Raw genomic sequence first — 22385 nt, forward strand, 5'->3', positions numbered from 1 at the left:
TGGACTAAGAATATCCCTCCTCATACATATATATATATATATATATATATATATATATATATATATATATATATATATATATATATATAAAGATTTGATAACGTAGACCCACTTATTTTTATGAAAGTTTATTATAGCAAGCTTTAACAATAAAACAGTTAAATGCATCTTAATAAGTTGATGTATTATAGCAAACCCCACACACTTATTTTTATGAAAGTGTGATTTAGTAAATTTTAACTAAAAAAATAGTTAAATGCACACTCATGTGCATGTTATTAAAATAAACCTTCTTAAGAATATATATATATATATATATATATATATATATATATATATATATATATATATATATATATATATATATATATATATATATATATATATATATATATATATATATATATATATATATATATATATATATATATATATATATATATATATATATATATAACAGCCATAAATAATAAATACACAAATAATTAGAATAAATCATACTATTACTAATTTAGCAAACAAATTCATTATAAAATAAATGATTAAAATATCAGTTTATACATAAAACAAATTATTAATAAATATTAAAATTATTTAAAATAATAAATTTATTATATATAAAAATATAAGGATATTACAAACGACAGATAGGCAACATGCATGTTTTTCTCATTTTCACCCATAAATTAAAATATTTGTTAGCTTAAGTGTCGACTCTCAATATTTAAGGATAATATAATACTCCATGGGTTACATATATCAGTGACATATATATCAGCCTTGAGTATGTGTTATTTACAAACAACCCAAATAAGTTTTTTATCGTTTTTCTATCCAGTTATTACTTAAACAATATTTTTAGGTCTCCGGTTAATATATCCTTGCTTATAAAAAAAAAAACTTCAACAATATCGTGGATGACCCAATAACATGCAAAACCTCCTGTCTATGAGCACACCTAATGTTTAATGCTGGGTACTTAGGTTGTGTACTCAAATGGGTGTATTTACTGGAATGCATGATAATTCTTACGAAGATTAATGAAACACAATTTAAGAAAATATAAATAGAAAAATTTGTCATGTCCAGTATTTTCAAAAATTCCAAATTAGAAGAGTAATACATATACTTTAGTTTAAAAGATAATGTTAGAGATAAAATTAGAGTAGTTAATAATTGTTCTTTTGAAATATTATTTAGGTTTGAGCAACACTGGATGATACTGATGAGTATTGTAGGTTGAGTATAACTGGTCGATAATTTTAAACTTGTGAGAAGTAGATTATTATATGCAATGTCTTATTATTTACTTCTCTTTGAGGAATGAATTATCTTTGTGTTAATATTTACTTTTCCATTTTTATGCTTTAACCATTCAATCCAAACTCATAACTTTGGAAATTTTTGAATGGCAGTTCAATGCCACAGATTTCTGTGGAGACGATAAGTTTCCCAGATAAATATTTTCAAAATTTTTGTTGCTTACCGCTATAGCGCTTCAACAAAATGACAATGTTGTCGGGGATTGGTGTTTATTAACTTGCATCGTAATAGTCTCTTTGGTTTTGAGTTTTATATATCGCAGATATTGTGTATTCTTACTTGTTTATATTTATACTTATACTTCTGAATTTTTTATATTATTGTTTATTTCCTTTTACGTTTTCTTGTGTGTGGTAAGGAATTTCTGAACAGAAGTAACTTGAAGGAATGTTCTTAAATAACAGGCATCGAGCTTACGACATAAAACAAGCATGTTTATTCTTTTTTATTTTTTGTTTAGTTTAGGTAGTGTGATGCAATTGTCTAAACAAATTTAGATAGGACCAGTTGTTAAATTTCAAATCTCACTTTTAAATTTGTTTAGAAAATTTCATCAGGTCTTTTATTTTGTGTATATTAATAGTTGTGTGTTTGCCTTTGAGCTTGTTTTTACTAACTCGAGGAATTTGAGGTGATTTTCCAAGTTTGATTGTTTCAACTTGCGAGTGTATAGTAATTATTTTCCAAATCAGTTTTTTACCGTTCTTCTATCCAGTTATCACTTCAACAATATCTTTAGGTCTTCCGTTAATATATCCTTGCTTATAAAAAAAACTTCAACAATATCATGGATGACCCAATAACATGCAAAACCTCGTGTCTATGAGCACACCTAATGTTTAATGTTGGGTACTTAGGTTGTGTACTCAAATGGGTGTATTTACTGGAATGCATGATAATTCTTATGAAGATTAATGGAACACAATTTAAGAAAATATAAATAGAAAAATTTGCCATGTCCAATATTTTCAAAATTTCCAAATTAGAAGCGTAATACATATACTTTAGTTTAAAAGATAATGTTAGAGATAAAATTAGAGTAGTTAATAATTGTTCTTAAGTTAAAATTAAAATATTATTTTATCTTTTGAAAAAGAATTATATAATTCTAATACATTTTATGTACCAAAACATTCATTCAGTTTTTGATATATTATTTATTATACTTATCCATTTATAATTTTTATCAAGAATTATAATAATATACAATTGAATTAAAGTAGAGTTATACTCTATAATTTAAAGGAACAAAGTAAAGATAAACGAACAATGAAACAAAGTACAAATTTAAATTTATATTATTTTTTATTGACTGCAAAGATGAGGCTAAACATTAAGTGTAAAATCGTGAGTCAGTCTTTATTGTCTTATCTTAGCCCCTAAAAGATCCAATAAAGAAGTTTTTGAATTACATTACAACATTTTGCGCTCTTTTTATGATTGGTGCAAAAGCCCATTAGACTTTCTCTCTTAGGCTTTGATTGGAGATTTAGTCTTTTTGGTTGTTGTATATAGGTTGAGTACCCCTTGTACTCATGAGACATATATATTGCTTATAAAAAAAAATTTAAGAAAGTATAAATAGAAAACTGTATCATGTCCAATATTTTCAAAAATTCCAAGTTAGAAGAGTAATACATATATTTTAGTTTATAAGATAATGTTAGAGATAAAATTGGATTAGTTAATAATTGTTCTTAAGCTAATTAGTCAATTACTTAAATTAGTTGGATGTTTTTTTTTCCAATCGTCTACTTAATTAGTTGTAATTTTTTTCTTTATTAAAATATTATTTTATCTTTAAAAAAAGAATTATATAATTCTAATACTTTTTGTGTATCAAAACATTCTTTCATTTTTTGATATATTTTTTATTATAATTATTCATTCATAGTTTCTATCAAGAATTATAATAATATACAATTGAAATAAAATAGAGATATACTCTATAGTTTAGAGGAACAAGGAAAAGATAAATGAACAATGAAACAAAGTACAAATTTATATTATTTTTGATTGACTACAGCGATGAGGCTAAACATTAAGTGTAAAATCGTGACTCAATCTTTATTGTCTTAGCCCCTAAAAGATCCAATAAAGAAGTTTTTGAATTACATTACAACATTATTGAGACAAGCAAGGGACATTTGGAATTGTATCTGCAACTTTTCCATGTGCATTTTTACAAATAACAGAATCACTGTTGTTTTCGTCCTCAGCAGGTAAAATGTTGTTTTGATCCAATGTAATGTCAAAACAACCGGATGAACTACAATCTAAATTAATAGCAACTTTGCCAGCATAAGTTCCGCTAAATCCTCGAAATGTTACAGAACTCACCGTTACAGATGTTTCCTGATAATTACAATAAAATGAAATTAAAACAATAGATAACTTTGGTATTATAATTAGTATATTATGAAAATAAAATTAGTAAATTAAATAATAAAACTTTTTTTTTGAAATGACAAGATAAAAATATTATGAGTGAAATATGTACCTGCAGATAATTATTGTATTCTTGATTTATGATTATTGGGTTCTTAACATTTTCAAGGATGATTTGGTCATATGTAATATTTTTTGCATAACCTGATCCACCCTGTAAAAAAAAAAAGACACAATGAAGGTGTTAAATATGTGTTAAATTATTATAAATTTCATTATTCTTTTAATTTAGTCTTTATAAAAAGTTATTTATCTATAGTTTCTAAAATTTTTAAAACAAAAGACACAAAAGGACTCGAATTTTGTACAAAAAGAATTAAATAAAATTTTAATATGGACAAAATTTCTTAAATTTATATAAATATATTTAAATTTAAATTATTATACTCACCGGAAATGTTTTGATTCTTGCTCCATTGGTAGTTTCTTTAAAGGTGCAATTTTGTACATAAATATTAGAAACTTGATCACTAGCTCCATCTTTACCAAGGCTACCAACACTGATGAGTTCATAAAATACATATAAGATATATCAGTGAAAATATGAATACATGAACAATATAAAATTTAAGCACACAATTTTTTTTGGAGATGTCATGAATTCAAACTCTAGCTACTAATAAATCATATTAACATTAAAAATGAAATTTAGAAACAATATTTTTAACCTTATCCCATGGCCTGGTCCACAAGTAATCCTCTTAGCGTCCAAGAAAGAGGTGCCACCATTGATAGCGATACAATCGTCACCTGTTTAAATGAAAGAAAGCTTATAAAAGAGATACAGATCTATTACACACACAAAATCCAGATAATTTTAAGGATAATGGTTGTTGATATTGAAAATAATTTTTCAACAATTTTCAAAAATATTTAAATGATTTTTTCTAGCACAATCCTTTTTTAAGACATATTAAAAGAATAAAATATCATAATATTAATAACCTGATTTTATGTCGGAATCTTGTATCAAGATATTAGTGGAATCAGAAACATCAATTCCATCAGTGTTAGGACTTGAATCAGGTGCATCAATGGATATTTTAGAGATTGTTGCACCATTACACTCATTAACAGATACATGAGATCTTGGACTATTACTAATCGCAAGATTACTAACATTAAGTTTGTCGCATTTATGAAAATGGAACACCTGTAATTAACATTAGAAATACATGTCTTAATTTAGAGCTCAATTACTTGCGATAAAAATTTATAAAAATTTATTTTATAAATATTATAGTATAACTCTTGAGTTTCTTAAGAATATAATTAATGTGAATTATTACAATATATACATACCCCTGGTCTTTTACAATCTGAACAATCCCACCAAGTAGCACCATTTCCATCTATTTCTCCTACATTATTGCCATCAATTGTGAGTGCATTTACACTATTGATCTCAATCAAATATGGTCTAGCTTCCCATGCGTCTTTAGAAGGTGCAACTATTTTTCCTTCAAACTGCAATTTAATATAGAAAAAAAATTAAACGAGATTTATTTAATTATCTTATAGAGCTCCTAAAAATATTTTTATTACATATATATACATATTCTTTAAAGGTTCATACTAGTGTATATATATATATATATATATATATATATATATATATATATATATATATATATATATATATATATATATATATATATATATATATATATATATATATATATATATATAGGGAGCGTATCCAGTGAGAACTGATACTATTATGAGAAATGAGAACTATTAATATCAACCGTCAGATTTAATTAACGTTTAAGATTTATTGATTCCATATTAAGAATACCTTATTGAATTTTTATCCATTATGATCAATATTTAAAAATTCCATAAATAAAGTATCTTTTCAAAAATATTTTTATTTTTTTAATTATTATAATATTCTCAAAATGAGATAATCATTATAAGAATTATTATGCTTAATATTCAAATGTAATCACAATAATTTTTTATTTTCACTATTATTCTAACTCCATTTTAATTTTGATCTATAATTTATTTTGAATGAAATAAATTATTTTATTTATAATTAAAAAAAACTTATTCTTCATAATTGATATTGATTTGTTAACTATTTCATTTTGAATAATACTATGAATATAAAATTTAATTTATACTTTAGAATTCATATAATTTTATTCTTCACAAAATTATGAATATAACTTATTATTAATTTGGCACTTATATTTTCCTTTAATTTAAAAAATTTAAGAATGTAAATTTATTACTTATATTTTGATTCGGATGATTTAATTTTTTCTTTTGAATTCTATACGGGAGAAAATGAAATTTATTACTTATATTTTAATTTTATTTTTAATATTTTTATTTGATAAAAAATATTGAAGAAAACGAAATTATTACTTATATTTTAATTTGGTTGATTTTTTTATTTTAAAGTTCGGAATATTTTGTTTTTGCAATTTATTATTGCAATTATTTTAAATTAAAACACATTTTTGATTTATCAAATATATTTTAATTTGATTAAAAGTATTAATAATCTAAAATTATTAGATATATATAGATTTGGTTGAATTATTAATTTGTAAGCTCGGTAATTTTTTTTTTAAATTTTAACAATCATCAATATTTAAAATAAATTATATTATTGTGTTAAATTTTTAATAATTAAAACAAGAAATAAATTCCGGAAATAATATATTTTTTATGAAAAATTTAAATTCTGAGCATAATAGATAAAAAGACAATCTGTACTACTTGTATGGAACTAATAAATATTATGAGTGATAAATATGATTAAAATATTGTTTATTCATTCATAAGATTAAAATATATTTATCACCAATATTTTAATTTTATTTGATAAAAAAAGCGCATAAAGTTTAATCTTATTTATCACTCATAAGATTTATTAATTCCATGTAATAATAGTATTAGTAAAAAAATTGCGACAACATTTAAATATTAAGCATAATAATTCTAAAAAAGATTCTCTTATTTTGATCATATTTTAATAATTAAAAAATAAAAATATTCTTTTGAAAAGATATTTTATTTATGGAAGTTTTTAAATATCGATCATAATTGATAAAAATTCAGTAAGGTGTTCTTAATATGGAATCAATAAATCTTAAACGTTAATTAAATCTGACGGCTGATATCAATAGTTCTCATTTCTCATAAAAGATATCAGTTCTCACCGGATACGCTCCCTATATATATATATATATATATATATATATAATATTATTATACATATTATTATATACCTGAATGAGAATTTCAGCATTGCATGGACCGCTAAAATCTACTTTCTTCACCAAGAATGATTTTCCAGATGGTATGACTAATGTTGCCTTTCCTTCTGCTTTACATGCACTGCTCCATGCACTTGAAAATGCCTATTTAATAGAAAAAAAAATTTAAATATCTAGGTTTCATAAAAAAAATACGAAAAAAACCATGTTTTCGGGGTATTTACCAAACTGTCTAGGTTTGACATACCAGAACACTGAATGCGCCAAATGAAATGGCGCATAGGTGTATATTTTGGGTGCATGCGCCAAATGAAATGGCTTGCCCTAAAATTCCCATTGCATGCGCCAAATGGAATGGCTCATAAGTCTAGGGTTTTGCCCTAGAAGCCAAACCATTTGGCGCCATAGTTCTAGGGCCTTTTTTTTTATTTTTTTTTTTCAATTTTTTTTAATTCATTTTAAATTGGGAAAATGATAATTTTATTTTTTATTTTTTTATTTGTTATGATGTTTACTTAAAAAAATTAGTAGAATATTTTTTTCGGCTTTAAAATGAAATGCAGAAAACGATAATCAAAAGTGTAACATCGATTGCAATATAAATTAAAAACTAAACATCGATTACAATATTTTTTAAAAACTGAACATCGATTACAATATAATTTAAAAGCTAAACATCGGTTACAATCAAATTCAGAAACGACACAGAAGACTAATGAAAAGTACAACAAAATGATCAATGACGGCCATCACCAAGATAGCCATCCGTTCCGCAACCTGGTCTTGTAATGAGCCGTTTACCGCGATCGTTGATTCCGCCGCGAATATTGACACCGCCTCTTGCCCTAGCCCTACCCCTGCCCCTTTGTGCTTCTTGTTGGGTTTGTGTCACCGGGGCTGGTACTGGGATGTCACGTGGATCGCTGTCTATGAATTCGTCGATGCCCCCATAATTATCCGGAAAACCGCTGTTGTAAAGTCGGTTACCCATTCCCTCAAATGTGTTTAGTCGTGGCGGTGGTGTTGGTTGGGAAAAGACTTCGGGTTCATAGCATCCAACAGCACTAGAACTACCTTGATTAAATCCGAATTGGTTTGAAGGCGTTGCGAAGCCGGAGGGGGCGCCACGGTAAGAGGATTCGCCATGAGGCCCATCGTCGGGACTAAGATGAAGGCTAGATGTACCAGGGGTTAGGTTTTGGCCGAATCCCCTTGATGACCCAACAAATGTTGAAAATCCGAATGGTTGCGAGTGGGTCTGATATTGGTCAGAGGAAGGATGACGGTCTTCATACCCTTGTAATGGTTGAGATTGGGATTGGAACATAGTTGATTGGCGGATGTTGCGTGCGGAACGGGATGGAGTACTGAAAATGTTTTGTTGTTGTTGCTGGAGTTGTTGTTGTTCTTGGAGTTGTTGTTGTCTTTGTTGTTGTAGGAGTTGTTGTTGGCGGTGTTGCAGGCTTTCTTGTTGTCGCTGCTGAAGTCGTTGTTGTTGTCGGAGTTGTTGTTGTTCATGTTGTTGTTGTTGTTGTTGTTGTGGTTCTTCTTCTGGTTGTTGTTGTTGTGGCAAGATGTAGTTTTGTGCACGGGGATCAATTAAATAGAACGGAGCTGCAAGAAACAAGTTTGGGGTTGTGGCTGTACGATACCAATTCATGTATTCAGGAGATGGTTTCATTTCATGGTCACTAACGGGGAAGTTCAGGACATACTGGCGACGGTTCTTCCACATCTGCCGATGATCGGGTGCAAAATCCTTCCAGTGTTGGTGTGTCCATTGATGGTTCACTCTTTTTAGGTGCCACACTCCCAAGTCAACAGGAGGGTCGGGTATCCGTTGACGCATCCCAAACTGAAGCATTACCCGGTCGCTGTGATGCATTTCTATTATGTTGTACCGGATTAAGCAGCACTTTGTCGTCCAAATTTCTGCATCCTGCGCTCTAGGCTCATACTCGCACTCGAGATACGGTCGCCATATGAACTGCATGCATGAGATTTATACATTACTTTGGGAAAAAATATTTACGGAAAATACTTATAAAACAGAAGAAAAGAATTAGAGATAATACCTGATGGGGACCAAGGTGATCAATTAGAGATCGGTACATTGTTATGTTTGATCGAGGATTACGTGTGAAGTCAATTTTTTTCACACAATATCTACAACAAAAATATAATGATTTAGTTAGAATGGAGTAGATTGTGTAAAGAGAAAATGGTATACTACAAACTTACCTCAAGGCATACGGAAAGTCCCAACTACCGTTGTTAACCGGGGCCAGTATGGGCATCCTCCACCACCCCCACACCTGCACCAACAGGGCGCATCCGTAGAATGTGCAGGACTCAGCAACCGCGTTTTTGCATAGTGACTGGTACAAGGTAGCCAGTACCGCAGACCCCCAGCTGTACAGACCAACTCTACTAAAATCCATTAGCAAACGAAGATACATAAATTTAACCGTGTTACCAGTGCTATCTGGGAACAAAACGTTTCCTATAAGCAACAATACGTAACACCTAGTTTTCTGCAGTATGGTCTCTTGGGGAGACGCATCATTCAAGTGAAAAATTTTATAATAATCCTTTAACCTCTTGAGGTTAACACCTTGCCCCCTAGCACCAACGGCTCCTTCTATCAAGTCTATTCCAAGTGCCTCTTGGCATAAGCTATTCGCCTGCATAACACAACCATTAATTGCCTTACCATCAACAGGAAGGCCTAGTAGCATATGGACGTCTTCAAGGGTGATGGTGCACTCCCCTGTCGGAAGATGGAAGGTGTGTGTTTCTGGCCTCCAACGTTCTAGCAAAGCAAGAACAAACTTGTGGTCAATAGAAGACTCGGCGATCCTGCTAATCGGACCGAAACCAGCAATGTTCAGGTATGGTATAATGCGTTCGTCCGGGGCGATGGTATGTTTACTACGAGTGCGAAAGCGTTGAACGTTCTGAAAAGAGTAAGAATGCCAAAAAAAACAGTTAGTTTATCAGTTAGCAAGGCGTGATTTTAAAGTAACACTAATACACTTACGAAGGTAGCGATGTTCTGGGGGGTTCCTCTGTGTGTTTCGCCCATGGTTAGGAGAGACATGGTTGAAGGCTGAAAATTCGTAAGCTGATTGCAAAAGGATTGTTCTAAGAGTAGATGAGTTACAATGGTGATGTATCTGCAGAATTCCAAGTGCTATATATATTGATGAGGGAAAAACGGTAACATCATGCATGCTTGACATGTCAACACAGCCATAATTGTTTGGTGTTGCTTCTGCAGGATGTGTTGGCATGCATGCAGTCAAAGTATCGGTGACAAGGCATGGTTAGATGCATGCAGCTCAGGTCTATGTGACAGCTCGGGTAGCATGCATGCAGGAGTAGGAGGAATCCTGGCAGGAATCTGATCAGGAATCTTAGCAGAAATTTTTACAGTCGCATGCTTGTTAACAGTAACTCCATGCTGGTTTACAGTAACTCCTGGAATCGTTTCAGCACATGCATGTGGGGACCATGTGGGGCCAGGTGGTGGTCCACACCAACAAGGCATGCGCCAAATCAATTGGCATTTTTTTTAAAAAATTCTTCTAAATTAGGGTTTCCGTTTATGAATTAGGGTTTTGGTACTGTTACCTACTTGGTCTTCCCAGAAGAAACCCTAATGAGAAAATGAGGCAACGGCAAGACGTCTATGCCTCTATAAATTAGGGTTTCGGGCGCACTAATACCCACACTGAAAAATGAGAACTCGAATAAGGCCAGATGGTTCGCACCGGACTTCTGAGCCTCCACCTCCTGTTAGGCGTCTGAATTATCAACCGGACGTTCGTAGAAGGAACGGCTACGTTATCTTCTCGGCAGTCAAACCTCCCATGCAAGTGATGTTCTGGAATATCCAAACCATGGAGCAGCTTAAGAGAAACATCCTCAGGTTTCTGGACGGGGAGTTCGTTCCAGGCGAACAAATCCGATCTATCAAGAGACTTCGAACAAGGGGAGGTGTTTTTCTCGAAAGGCAGCGTTGGTGGGAGACTATGGAAGACGACATCCAATGCACTCTAATGATGGAGGACAGAGAAGACATTGTTTTAACCGTTGTTATATCCTAGGCGCTACTATTTCTATATCATTTCAGTAACTTCTGTATTGTTCAATTAAATGCTCTTAGCATATCTGTACCTTTCAATTAAATGTTGTTAACATATTTCAATGAAATGATATTTTATTAAAGTTATTAATAATTAACAATAAAATTTCCCTCTGCCTTCCACCCGCTATAAATAGCAGTGTCTGTGTGGAGTTGAAGTCCCAACCCTTCTTTCAGTCATAGTGTAAACACTTAAAAATGAACTCTGTTTGGGCGGTGGTCTTCTATGAGGAAGGTAGTCACATGCGGGTTTGCCTCAACCCTCACTGGAATTTCCAGAGAGTTGTTAGAGCCATCAACACTGGGTTTCGTCAACTCGATGGTCCAACCAGAAAAGTTAAACAGCTAGAATACCGGTGTCCATACATTACGTTGACCGATAATAACCCTGAAGGCACCTACATGTATTATTGGGATCGTGTAAAAGACGATGTGGACGTGGATCTAATGTTTTGGACACACAGTGGAGAAGTTAACCGAGGCGTTGAAGATCCCCTTGTTATTGCAGTGACACTAGAGTAGTTTAGATTAACTGTTGTTTTATTTGTTGCAAAGAGTACTAGTTGTTCTGTGTTCTTTTCTCTTCTTTTGTATTCTGCAACGTAACATCGTGATTTACCGATGGTTTTGTGTTGTCAACGCATGGTCATGGAATTAAAAAAAATGTGGTTGTTGTGTTAGTTGTTTTCGTCTGGACAATATTTAACCTAGTGGACGGGTACAATAATTAACATACATATAATTGATAATTTATATACGTAATTATTAACTATAGTTATAATTAGTAAAATATATTATTAAAATACAAATAATTATTAATTACAAATTTATTTGTTTATTAAATAAAATATATATGAACAGACCTAGATCAGTGTGACTGTCCTTTTTTAATCAATTCGGAATCTGGTGGCAGGCATAGATCAGTGTGTCTGTCTTTTACAGTCAATACGGAATCCTGTTGCAGACCTAGATCAGTGTGCCTGTCTTTTATAATCAATTCGGAAGATAGTGGCAGACCTATACTAGTGGGTCTGTAAGAACCACCATATATATATATATCTATATTTATATATATATATATATATATATATATATATATATATATATATATATATATATATATATATATATATATATATATATATATATATATATATATATATATATATATTAATCTATATTTATATATAATTATATATATATATATATATATATATAAAAATAAATATATATATATATATTTATTTATATATATATATATATTTATTTATATATATATTTATTTATTTATATATATATATATATATATATAATTATATATATATATATATATATATATATATGTATATATTTATTTATTTATTTATTTATATATATATATATATATATATAAATATATATATATATATATATATATATTTATTTATATATATATATATATATATATATATATATATGTATATATTTATTTATTTATTTATTTATATATATATATAAATATATATATATATAATTATTGCAGAACTAGCTGCCAGATAGGGTTGCATGCATGCTCTGCCTAGGGGAATCGTTACAGGAATCTTATCAGGAATCATTTCAGACGCGTGATGGGGTACAGGACATAGATCAGCGTGTCTATGTGTTGAGATAATGCAAGGACATATGAACCTCAATTTATAAGACATCCAACATATACTGAACATTACAACTCACACCAACAATTTTACCTAATCTGACCTGAGATTACAACACCCGCACACTTTCCCCTCCAAAAATGACTTCATCAACCCAGTATCTTGTCCATGCCCATCTAAACGGTGAGACCTACTCTCATGAGATAGCCGGTTTTGTGATGAGAAACACTCAGGTTGTACCATTGTTGTTGAGCAAAAGAGCAACATTTTCGTACTTCATTCAACGACTGTACTCTAAGATTGCAATGGGTCCTATTGCAAGCGTTTTTTACCAATGTCCCAATTTCAATGAAGACAACACCGTCAAGTTTTATGAAATGGAGATTGCCAATGACGAAGACTTGCAAGATATGTTCACCACCCACGAATACTGTGGGTTGGATTCCATCGAGCTGTACGTCACTCTTCAGGCTGAGACACAAGAAACTAATGTTGTCCAGTCACAGGTTATTGACCCACCAGTCAACGAGCAAGACGAGGTTGACGTCATTGACGAGGAAGAAGACGATCTGGAAACCGAATTTGACGACATGTTCAACGAGGAATCCGACGACGAGCAGCAAACCTTGGTGCCTCCAGCTCATGCGTACGCACCTCCAGCACATATGGGTAACTTGAACCTCCAAGGTGACGAACCATCATCTGACATCTTCTTCACGCCCTACATCCAAAACGACGAAGAATTAAAGGAAGGAGACAAGTTTCCGTCTAAGGAGGCATGTCTGAGAAGAATAAAAAAATGGCACATGGCGAACAACGTTGATTTTGAAGTAGACCGTTCAAACCTGGAACGGTATGTAATCACTTGTAAAAATCCAGAGTGCGGGTTCAGACTGTTGGCCTCTTATAGGAAGAGAAGTAATGCATGGAAAATAGGGTCGATTACGCAGAAACACACGTGTGTCAACCCTAACAATTCCCAGGATCATACAAAACTCAGTGCCGATCTTATGTGCCAGGAGATCTTGCCTCTCATAAGCTCTGATCCGTCTCTGAAGGTTAAAAATATAATATCCCACATCGTCACAACCTTCAACTACACTCCATCTTACAGAAAGGCGTGGGTTGCAAAAACAAAGGCAATTGAGACAGTCTACGGCAACTGGGAGGAGTCATACAAAATTCTTCCCCGATACCTCAATGCGCTACACAGTTACGCACCTGGCACTGTTACGATTCTAGAGACACTGCCCGCGCATGCCCCGGATGGAAACCCTGTCCAGGGAAACGGAATATTCCATCGGCTTTTTTGGGCGTTCAAACCTTGCGTCCGAGGTTTTGCACACTGTAAACCCATACTTCAAATTGATGGGACATGGTTATACGGCAAATACAAAGGAACCATGCTCATGGCGGTTGCACAAGACGGTAACAGCAACATATTTCCAGTGGCATTTGCTATCGTCGAAGGTGAAACTGCAGCGGCTTGGAGTTTCTTTCTAAGGAACCTCCGGGAACATGTTGCTCCCCAGCCTGACATATGTTTAATCTCTGATAGGCACGCTTCCATAGAGAGTGCTTACAACAATCCAGCGAACGGATGGCATGACCCCCCTTCAAAACACGTATATTGTATTCGCCACATCGCCCAAAACTTCATGCGGGAGATCAAGGACAGACATCTAAGAAAGGCCCTAGTCAATGCTGGTTATGCGTTGACCCAACCCACATTCCAGCATTATCGGAGTGAGATTGTAATGACAAATCCAGAGGCAGGTACTTGGGTAGATAATCTTTCCAGGGACAAATGGACAAGGGCTTACGACAATGGCGTGCGATGGGGCCATATGACAACTAATCTCGTGGAATCCATGAATGGCGTTTTCAAAGGCATCCGTAACCTACCAATCACAGCACTGGTGGAAGCCACATACTTTAGGATGGCTTCACTCTTCTCAACAAGAGGCAGGAGATGGGGTGATGTTAGGCAAGCTGGTCAACTATTAAGCGATAGTTGCATGAAATTTATGCAACAGCAGTCGGCAAAAGCGAACACTCATCAAGTGACTTCTTTCGACCGATTCAATCGCACGTTCAGTGTGCGCGAGACAATTGACCACAATGAGGGACTGCCAAGGCAACAATATAGGGTTCTTCTTGACGAAGATTGGTGCGACTGTGGAAGGTTTCAAGCTTTTCGTATGCCTTGCTCACACGTCATAGCTGCATGTGCGTATGCCCACCGCGACGCTATATCACTACTGTCTCCGATTTACAAGACTCAGACGTTGCTCAGAGTTTACAGTGTTGCGTTTCCTGTGGTGGCCAAGGAGGATTACTGGCCTGAGTATGATGGAGAGGTAGTTTGGCACAACGACGCAATGCGGCGAAAGAAAAAAGGGCGTCCCAATAGTACACGGATTAGGACCGAAATGGACGTCCGCGACAAAATGGAACGAAAATGCAGCATTTGCCGTCAGGTGGGGCACAATATAAAGAGATGCCCTAATCGTGGCACGACATCGTCGCAAGTTTAGTATAATCTGTATTTTTTTTAATGCAATGTATCAGTTTCGCTTACCACCTCTTGTAACCGTTCACCTCTTGTAACCGTTCATCGGTCTTTCATCAATAAATTGAGCTTTAATAAAAAACCGATATCGATAACGCATACATTACATTATTTAGGGTTAATAAGATTTTACAAACTTGATTTATTAGACGTTTTTACGAAAATAATAGACCGAAATCGAAAACGGTACGCGAAAATACCCGAAACGGGTTAATTTTGAAAAAAAAAATGGCCCACACATAGGAGCCAATTGGTTTGGCGCCTATGTGTTAATACATGGCCACATGCGCCATTTCAAATGGCTTGCAATTTCTTGCCCTAATTTTCCTTCTTATGCGCCAAATGGTTTGGCTTGTGTGACATGCATGCGCCATTTCATTTGGCGCATTCTCTTCCAGTATGTCCCAAACCTAGACAGTTTGGTAAATACCCTGAAAAGGTGGTTTTTTCTGTATTTTATTTATTAAACCTGGTTATTTTAATTTTTTTTCTATTTAATATATAAATATAATACATAATAAATATTGTTAGGGTCATTAATTATTTATAAAATCATATGAAGTATATATAAATTAAAATTATATAGATAAAATATAAAAACATATACTTTTGTATCATCAGATTTGCCATCGCCAGTTGCACCATATTGCATCACATTATAAGTAGTATCAGATGTGGTTATAACATTGAACCTTATACACAGACAAGGTGAAATAAAATAAAGAACTAAAACACAGACAATGAATCCTTGCATGTTGACTAGAGTGAAATGAAACAAATGATAATAACTAAGTTTTACTATGATGATTTGTGATGGAAGTATAGTTCTGGCCGGTTTGGAGGTTAAATAGAAAATTACATGCATGCAACTTTTTTATTTAAATTTATAAATAATAAATTTAAGTATAAAAAATGGAAACAGATTTGTGTTTAAAATGAAAATAAAATATAATGAAAAAAATTATTTCTGTAAGGAAAAATAAAATAAAATAGAATAGAATATGTTGAAAAGTCAATAAATCAAAAAAATTATATTCAAATATAAAAACAATTTTTTTTAACATATTTGCTTTTTTATTAAAAAAAATTTACTTCTATTATAATATATGGTAGCCTTTACTATATTCATAATAAATAAAATATTAGGTAGACTTTCTAATTTTTAATATAATTTTTTAGGTAGATTTTATTTTAAGTAAAATAAATTCTCCTAGTTTTGTGTTATAAAGGAATTTTTTTAACTTTATTAAATTAGGTAGATTTTGTGTTATGAGAAAAGTAAACTTTCTAAAGTCCTCCACTCTAAAACTTCAAAATTCAATTCACTTAATCTTTCTCTTTTTTTTTTTTAAGTCCATGTCTCATCTTTTTCTCGAAACTCAATAATAAAATGTAAGAGTTTAAATTTTAAGGGAAGAGAAAGACGAAGCACGTGAATTTAGGGTTGGTAATTTGACTCATACCTTATGAATACTGCAAAAAAAAAAAAATGCTCATAGTAGGTAGGGAAAAATTCGTAAAATGAGTACAAGTACGAATATGGATAATTATCTATTAAAGGAATTTTTAAAACTTTTTTAAATTAGGTAGATTATGTGTTATGAGAAAAACAAACTTTCTATAGTTCTTATCTCATTTTTCCTCCAAACGTCAAAATAAAATATTTGTTTTAGCTTTAAAAAATTGAATTTTTCTTTGTATTTTCAAAATTAAATTTTACACTGTTTTTTAAAATATTACAAGTTTTTTTTATATTCGTTTTTTTAAAATTGAAAGAGTAATTTTGACTTCTTATAACATAAATTTATATTATTAAAGATTAAAATATAGTCGAAATCACAATTTTTTTAAAAAGTTGTATTTTCAAATTTTTTATATTCGTTTTTTTAAATTGAAAGAGTAATTTTGACTTCTTATAACATAGACTTATATTATTAAGTGATTTTTTAAAATTTTGATATCTAAAAAAAGTTTCGATGAAATATCTAAAATAACATTTTAAGAATAGCTATTTGAACCAAATTTTTATCAGAAGCTTTTATGAAAAGTTTTTTGTAAATTTTTTTTTTCACAAAATTATATTACGCTGTAAAATTCAATTTTAAAAAAGTCAAAACAAACGGCCCCTAAATTTAAGAGTTTAAAACGAAAAATAACATTTATTTTTACAGCAACAGTAACTCACATGATATAAGGAACACATCGGCAATAGGAATTAGAAGCACATGAATTCAACCGCTAAAACAAAGGTGAATTCAACCTTACTTTTTTAGGTATCTAAAAATTGAAAATATATGAGCAAGATTGATAGCTTTAGTTGTTATCATTTATGTCATATCCTAATTTTGTCCGAATATTTTAATTTTTCAAACAACCAACTTTGTTTTATTAAGTTGTTTTATTTAGCTCAAAGTAATAGTAAATTTTTGCAGACAGGTTGAATAAGTGCAATTTCCAATTGTGCGTAGAATCACTGAACTTCATTTTTAGGTTTCGGCCTGCGATTGTATTTTTTATTAAATGATATTGTGCATAGGTGGATTTTGTGTTCTTGTTTAATTCTTTAGCATTTGCGTGTTCACATTTTTTTTTAAACAGCAAGAAGCGGGGTTTTTGTCGAACTCATAAAAATTACATTTGGTGTGAGAAATATTCCCTATAAAAGACCAACGCCAAATAACCGCCTTAATCCCCCAAACCACGTCCCGAGTGGCCCACTCAGTATTTCTAAAAATAATACCACTCCTGACCAACCATAAACTCCAAATAATAGCCAACCAAATACAACCCTCCTTACCTCTCCTTACTTTTTTAGATTTACAAAAGGAGCTCCAACATCTATAACTTTCCTTAAAATCCTCAACTAACAAAAAAGGCATTCCAATCCAATGAGCCAATTCCTTCCAAACATCAATGACACACCGACATAAAAGAAGGGAATGAAGAGATGATTCGACAACAGCCCCGCAAAAAACGCAAGAAAGATTAGATGTAAGAGGGAGAATACCTCGAATAGCTAATAAATCCTTCGTGGCAATCCTATTCTTGAAACATCTCCATGCAAAGGCTTTCGCTTTACAAGGAGCCTCAATCTTCCAAATAAGAGGAACAATATAATCCAAACGATTATGCGGGCCGTACATCCAAAAACTGTCCCGAATGGAAGCATAACAAGAAGAAACAGTGTAACAGTCATTACCCGAAGGCCTCCATGCCACTCCGTCTCGACGCCTGCTGTCCGGCCAAGGAAGATGAAGCCGGAGCAGGTTGCGCAGCTCAGCTGTCTCCGCAATAGCTGCTGCCCCCGGCTAAACCGGAATACCGAAATCAAGCCAAATCCACTCGCCATTCCGCCAACCTCCCATTCCGGCTATAGAAGCATCCTGTAACAAAGAAAGATCAAACAGAGACGGAAACAGATTCCTAAGAATTCCCTCTTCCATCCAATGAGCATGCCAAAAAGAAGTAGAATATCCATCACCTATATCAAAAAAACAATTATTAACAAAAAAATACACCGGTAATCTCTTCTTCGAAGAAATGATGTCCGACCACCACACCGAATAAGAACTATAATTATCTCTCCTTCCTCCTTCTAAAGTCACCCGAATCTTCACATCCCCATATCTCGCTTTCAACATCCTATACCAAAGAGAGTTAGATGCCTCCAAAATTCTCCACTTCCACTTGAGGAGGAGGGCCAAATTGAAATCTTCCAAGCTTCTCAACCCTAAACCACCTCTATCCACCAGTAAGCAAACATCTTCCCACTTCACCCAATGAACACACCTCTTATCCTTCGTTCCTCCCCACAAAAAATTGCTTTGAATTGTGTTAATCTCCCGAGTGACCTTCTTCGGAGCCAAATAAAAAGATAAAGTAAAAATGGGTAAACTACCAAGCACAGATTTTAATAAGGTAATTCTTCCTCCGAAACTAAGCCATCTTCCTTTCCAAGAACAAAGCTTCTTCCTAATTTTCTCCACTACGGGTCTCCAAAAATCAATCCTTCTAGGATTATATCCGATGCGAATCCCGAGAAAAGAGAACTCCTTAGATTCCAACTTGCAAGAAAGGAAAGAAGTCGCCACCTCCAAGAAATGAGAATTAATATTTATACCAATGAGCTTACTCTTGGTAAAGTTGATACCAAGACCCGAAACAATTTCAAAACCATGCAACACCGATTTGATAGCCCACAAATGCCTCCAACTCCCATCTCCCACAAGTAAGGTGTCATCCGTGAATTGTAAGACATCCACGAAACAATTACCTTTTACATTAAACCCAACAAACTCCCCGATATCCACCGCCTTGTTAACTAAGGTTTTCAAACCTTCCGCCACTATAACAAAGAGAAAGGGAGATAACGGATCCCCTTGATGTAAACCTCTGTCCACAACGAACTCCTTAGTGGGGCTACCGTTCACTAAAACCAACATTTTGCTAGAGAAAACAAGAACCTCTATCCACCTCTCCCCAAATCCCATCTTTCTCATCATGAAGCTAAGAAAGTTCCAATTAACCTTATTGTAAGCTTTTTCAAAGTCTACTTTAAAAAGTAGACACTCCCTCCCTTCCTTAGACGCGAAATCCACCAACTCATTAGCAATAAGGACCCCGTCAAGCAATTGACGCCCGGGACAAAAGCACTTTGGCATTGAGAAATAACAGAAGATAGTACTCTTTTAATTCTACCGGCCAAAACTTTAGAAATAACTTTGTAAATACACCCCACCAAGCATATAGGTCTATAGTCGTCCAAACCTAAAGGATTGGAGGACTTAGGAATCAAAGTAAGAAAGGAGGAGGTTATAGCCTTAGAAAGAAAATAACCCGAGTGAAGATCCTTAAAGCAAGCTAAGAAGTCCTCTTTAATGAAATTGCAACTCTTTTTAATGAAAAGAATGGAGAAACCGTCCGGTCCAGGACTCTTCGAACCATCACAATTCCACACCGCTTCCCTTATTTCCTCCTCGGAAAACGGAACCTCAAGAGAGGAACTATCATCCTCACTCAAAGAATGGAACGAAACCTCATCCAAGATTGGTCTTCTTTGGCAAATCTCCTTAAATTTCCCTTGAAAATGATCTCTCACTTCTTCCTTAACCTCCTCCGCTTTCATGATGATACCGTTTCTCGTAGAGATTGCACTAATATGGTTCCTCCTCCTCCTTTCTTTCATCACTCTATGGAAGTACTTGCTATTCGAATCTCCATCGTTGAACCATTTTAGTCTAGATTTTTGAATGAGCATATTCTCCTTAATTTTGAGATTCAACCAAATCCTACTACTAGCATTACTCTTAATAGCCCTTAACTCCTCGCTAAAAACATCGATATCATCCGCCTCATTTAAGTCTCTAACACCCTCTTCCACCTCTAAGTCGAACTTGCCAAACACCGTCAAATTCCACCATTTTATCCTTTCTTTTAATAAACGAAGTTTCTCCTTTAACACAAAATCGCCTCTTCCAAACACCTTAAGCTCCTTCCACTCACGTTCAAGAAAAGGAAGAAAATATCTATTATTAAACCACTCATTGTTGAAATTGAATGGTTTAGGCCCCCAATCTTCAACATCCACAACCAACCAAACCGGACAATGGTCCGAAATTTCTCTCCGCCCAATTAATTGACCCACCACTCCCCACGAAGAAACGATGTTACCATCTACAAGAAACTGATCTAATCTACTCTTCGTCTTCCCATCACTACTAAACCAACTATACTTTTTTCCCTTACACGGGACATCCACTAAACCGCACTCATCGATAAAGTTGGAAAAATTCCTCCACTCCGAATGATTGTTCGACGAGGAAAGCCCTACCCTTTCACTTCTCTCCTTAGTAGCGTTGAAATCTCCCCCTATAAGCCATTGGCCATCACAAAATTTATCTTTCAATTCTACCAAAGTTTTCCAAAGAGTACGCTTAGAAGAACTCGAGCACGACGAGTAAACATTGACAAAGTAATACACATTGTTATTCCTACAAGCTTTGACCCCCAAGAAACCTTGACCTCTGAAACTACAGATAACCGACATAGAACTCACCTTCCAAAGAATAAGCATACCTCCTGACATACCTTCCGATTCCGAGAACGAGAAATCTATGTCCTCCTTCCCCCAAAAGCTTCTAGCTAACGTTTCTGAAATATCCTTCAACTTTGTTTCTTGAATGAAAAATAAATCTGCCCTTCCCTTTTGAATAATATTACTAATACGGTTCCTCTTAACTCTGCTACCTCCGCCCCTTATATTAAAAGAACCGACGATCATTTCAAAAACTTTTTAATCTCCACCCCACCGTCCTTACTCTTTCCCCCATTCTTCTCCGCTTCCTGTAATACCGTGCAGCAATCACTCCTAGTGTCCTCCATAATAACTCCTAAATTGTTTATCGCCCTCCATAATTTCTCACCCGCCTCCACACCAAAGTTCCCGATAATTCTTTGGTTGCACCTGATAATGTCCGACGCTGCCGATAGCTCTCCGTAACAAACCGAAACTGGGCCAGATCCATTCACCGAGGCAGCATCGTCAGAAGAATTGAAACTCTTGATGGCGTCCGAACTACTATCCCTCCTGTCTAAAATTCTGTTAGAAACAGCTCCATCCACATGCCCTGTTTTAGATATATCCCCATACTGTTTCAATGGAACCGTGCCCTTCAACTTCCTTTTTTCTACCTGAATTCCTTTTCATTCGAGTTTTTTTAATTAGTGATCAAAACAATTAAAATATAAACATAATGAATAATTCATCCTTTAATTTATTTTTTATCATTTGCACTAATTTTAAAAAAACATCTAAAATGCACTAGATGACAAACTAGGCAAAATATCTTCTCAAATTATCTCCTTATTTTGCTCAGTCTTCCAAGTTTTTTCTTCACACTCTAATCACATTTCTCTTCCCTCATTCTCACACACCCTCACTCACACACTCCTAATCACACTTTTCTTCCCTCATTCTCACTACACATACACTCTTACACCTCTCTCACACTTACCTCAGTTACACATTC

General features: G+C 33.3%; 1 protein-coding gene across 1 annotated transcript; it reads right to left on the bottom strand.

Moving 5' to 3' along the window:
- Window positions 1–3447: 3447 nt before the first annotated feature.
- On the bottom strand, window positions 3448–16111 carry LOC131619833 (probable polygalacturonase At3g15720). Its single transcript, XM_058890883.1, has 8 exons — window positions 15965–16111; window positions 7017–7148; window positions 5074–5238; window positions 4717–4924; window positions 4440–4521; window positions 4163–4271; window positions 3824–3925; window positions 3448–3678 (listed from the first exon to the last, which is right to left on the bottom strand). The coding sequence occupies exons 1-8, from the start codon at window positions 16109–16111 to the stop codon at window positions 3448–3450; spliced, it is 1176 nt and encodes a 391-aa protein (XP_058746866.1).
- Between the last annotated feature and the right edge of the window lie 6274 nt (window positions 16112–22385).

Source organism: Vicia villosa, linkage group LG7 (assembly GCF_029867415.1).
Source record: "Vicia villosa cultivar HV-30 ecotype Madison, WI linkage group LG7, Vvil1.0, whole genome shotgun sequence".
In the NCBI taxonomy this organism is placed as follows: Eukaryota; Viridiplantae; Streptophyta; class Magnoliopsida; order Fabales; family Fabaceae; genus Vicia; species Vicia villosa.